The 2,500-nt window shown below is 43.1% G+C and overlaps 1 protein-coding gene across 1 annotated transcript in view; it reads right to left on the bottom strand.

Annotated features, from left to right (window-relative positions):
- LOC134441856 (Kv channel-interacting protein 2-like) overlaps positions 1-2,500 on the bottom strand; it is a 64,639-nt gene that overhangs the window by 2,577 nt on the left and 59,562 nt on the right. Inside the window, exons 5-6 of the mRNA XM_063192272.1 lie at positions 1,450-1,557; positions 667-771 (exon numbers count right to left, since the gene is read on the bottom strand). Of these exons, the coding sequence (XP_063048342.1) occupies positions 667-771; positions 1,450-1,557 (213 nt within the window). The remainder of the gene's footprint in view (positions 1-666; positions 772-1,449; positions 1,558-2,500) is intronic.

Consider the following 2,500-nt stretch of genomic DNA (forward strand, 5'->3'; position numbering starts at 1 on the left):
AAACAAAACTAAAAGAAATTTGGGAAAAATGTATGTTATGGGCCAAACAATTAGGAAGTTATGGGCCAAACAATTCAGCCATCTTGGATTCAGCCATCTTGAAAGTGTTGTAGCTCCGCGTTTTGGGGATACACTGTATACTAAATGACATACATGGTATTTTAAGTTGGCTAAGGAACACTGCATATGATATAATTTTGAAAATCAACATGGGTCTGAGTGGGATTGGAACTCACAACCTCCATATCGCTAATCCAGCACCTTTACCATTGAGCCAAGCAGCTGGCTGTCATAAGCATTCCAGCAAGACAATAGCACATTGCATTGAAGAGCTGAACAATAGAATTGTAGTGCAACTCCTCGTTAAGAATAGAATGTTGAGAGAATGTGACAGTTGCAAGCACGCTTAACAAGCCGTGGCCTAATGGTTTGGGAGGTGGTCTGAAGATCAGAGGGTTGTAGGTTCAAATACCATCCTTATCCCTCCCTACACCTCCATCCATGGCTGAAGTGCCCTTGAGCAAGGTACCTAACCCCACATTGCTCCAGGGACTGTAACCAATACAATGTAAAATAACTATATATATATATATATGAGTCGCTTTGGATAGAATTATCAGATAAATGTAATGTAATCTAATGGATCTACTGATCATGCAGGCTAACCTGAAAGAAGTTCTCCACATGTTCCCGCGGGGCATCGTCCTGCATGCAGGGATAGGTGTACTTGCCCATCATGTCATAGATAGACCTCATAATATCCATCATCTCCTGCGAAATATATCCAGAGAGAGAGAGAGAGAGAGAGAGAGAGAGAGAGAGAGAGAGAGAGAGAGAGAGAGAGACAGAAAATTAGAAAAGCAAAAGAAAAAACATAGTCACACTTCTGAGGGCTCCTTGAGAATACAGCACAGCTACAGCTTTTGGGCTTAACATGATGCCACAAACTAATCACTGGGGAAGGCCATGAAATGAAAAATCTCAGACGAACTCAATAAGAAGGAAACCATGCTTTATAGAGGTATCAGGCAGTTGTGTAAGGTAAGCCCATGGAAGAAATGTTCATTTCAGAGCTGTGGAGCAACACAATGTATGGGGTGAACAAAGGCTTCAGTTGTCCCGGGCCAGGAAAAGGGGGGACCCAGAATTGGGACCCTGTTACACTGTATGCAGTCGTGGCCTAGTGGTTAAGGAGATGGACTTATGATCAGAGGGTTGCAGGTTGAAATCCCATCCACCTCCATTCATAGCTGAAGTGCTCTTGAGCAAGGCACTTAACCCCACATTGCTCCAGGGACTGTAACCAATACCCTGTAAATAACTGTAGGTCGCTTTGAATAAAAAAAGCGTCAGCTAAGTGTAATATAATGTAATGTACTGTATGTGTAATAACTCTGTACAGGGCCCAGCAAAAGCTGTCACCGGCCCTGATGGATAGGTCTACTGTACCTCTTTGGTGATACAGCCGTCCTTATTCAGATCGTACAGGTTGAAGGCCCAGTTTAGTCTGTCGTTTACTGACCCTCTGAGGATGATGGAGAGGCCCGCGACAAAGTCCTGACAGTAGACAAATACAAGATGATCAGAGTTCAAGAGATTCCTTGAGCACAAGCTTTCAGTAATACAGCAAAATACTTGATCAACAGATGAAAGTCTAGAACACAGCATACTAAATACTATCCTTTTTTCTCATTTTATTTCTTGGAGCAAACAAGCGACAAGGTTTTATTTTTTGTCAGTAACATATGGCCCTTGGAGGACTTCATAAAATTTGAAGTAGCCCATCGAATGAAAAAAGGTTCTCCACCCCTGCCTTAAGGGGTCACTTGTACTGGGCCCTTTCACATAGCTTCACCCTGGGCCAGCCCAGGCCAAAGCCGTCAGCAGCGCTGCCAACTCTAGCTGGTTGAAGTGTCAGTTGGAGAAAGTTTGGCCAAGATTTCACAAAGTTTCTTTAACTCATTGGCTGCCTTGGCCGTCGAATGACGTCATTTCAAATAGTGACGCCCCCTACCTTCGACGTCGTTCGCCGACAATTGCGTTTTTTTACAGCCAGGCCTCGAGGACGGTCTGACCTATCTTCTGTATGAATTTCAAGCCTCAAGGCATTTTCTAACTGTTCCTGTAGGTGGCAGAAGTGTCCTTAGGAACAGTCAAGGCAGGGCTTTAGCTCAGAGCAAGATGAAATGTCAAGACAAAAACACCCCTTTTTTACTATTATAATATAATCTCAAAAGTAGCATAGCAAAATCATTTTTGAAAGTAAAGCACCTGTGACAGTAGTCTACTTTCTTGCCCTCTGATTTTAACACAGGTAGGCTACTGATTTTAGTGTCAGAGCCTGGCCAAAAAAAAAACCTTCCTCTCATGACCAAAATACAATCCCCTGTTGCTATCTAGCTAGAAGGCATTGTAGCTAACTTGCCCAAAATACACCATGAGATGATCTGTGTGACAACCTTTCATTTTGGATAATGTGATCAGCCTACACAACATCAGG

Source organism: Engraulis encrasicolus, chromosome 24 (genome assembly GCF_034702125.1).
Source record: "Engraulis encrasicolus isolate BLACKSEA-1 chromosome 24, IST_EnEncr_1.0, whole genome shotgun sequence".
Taxonomy (NCBI): Eukaryota; Metazoa; Chordata; class Actinopteri; order Clupeiformes; family Engraulidae; genus Engraulis; species Engraulis encrasicolus.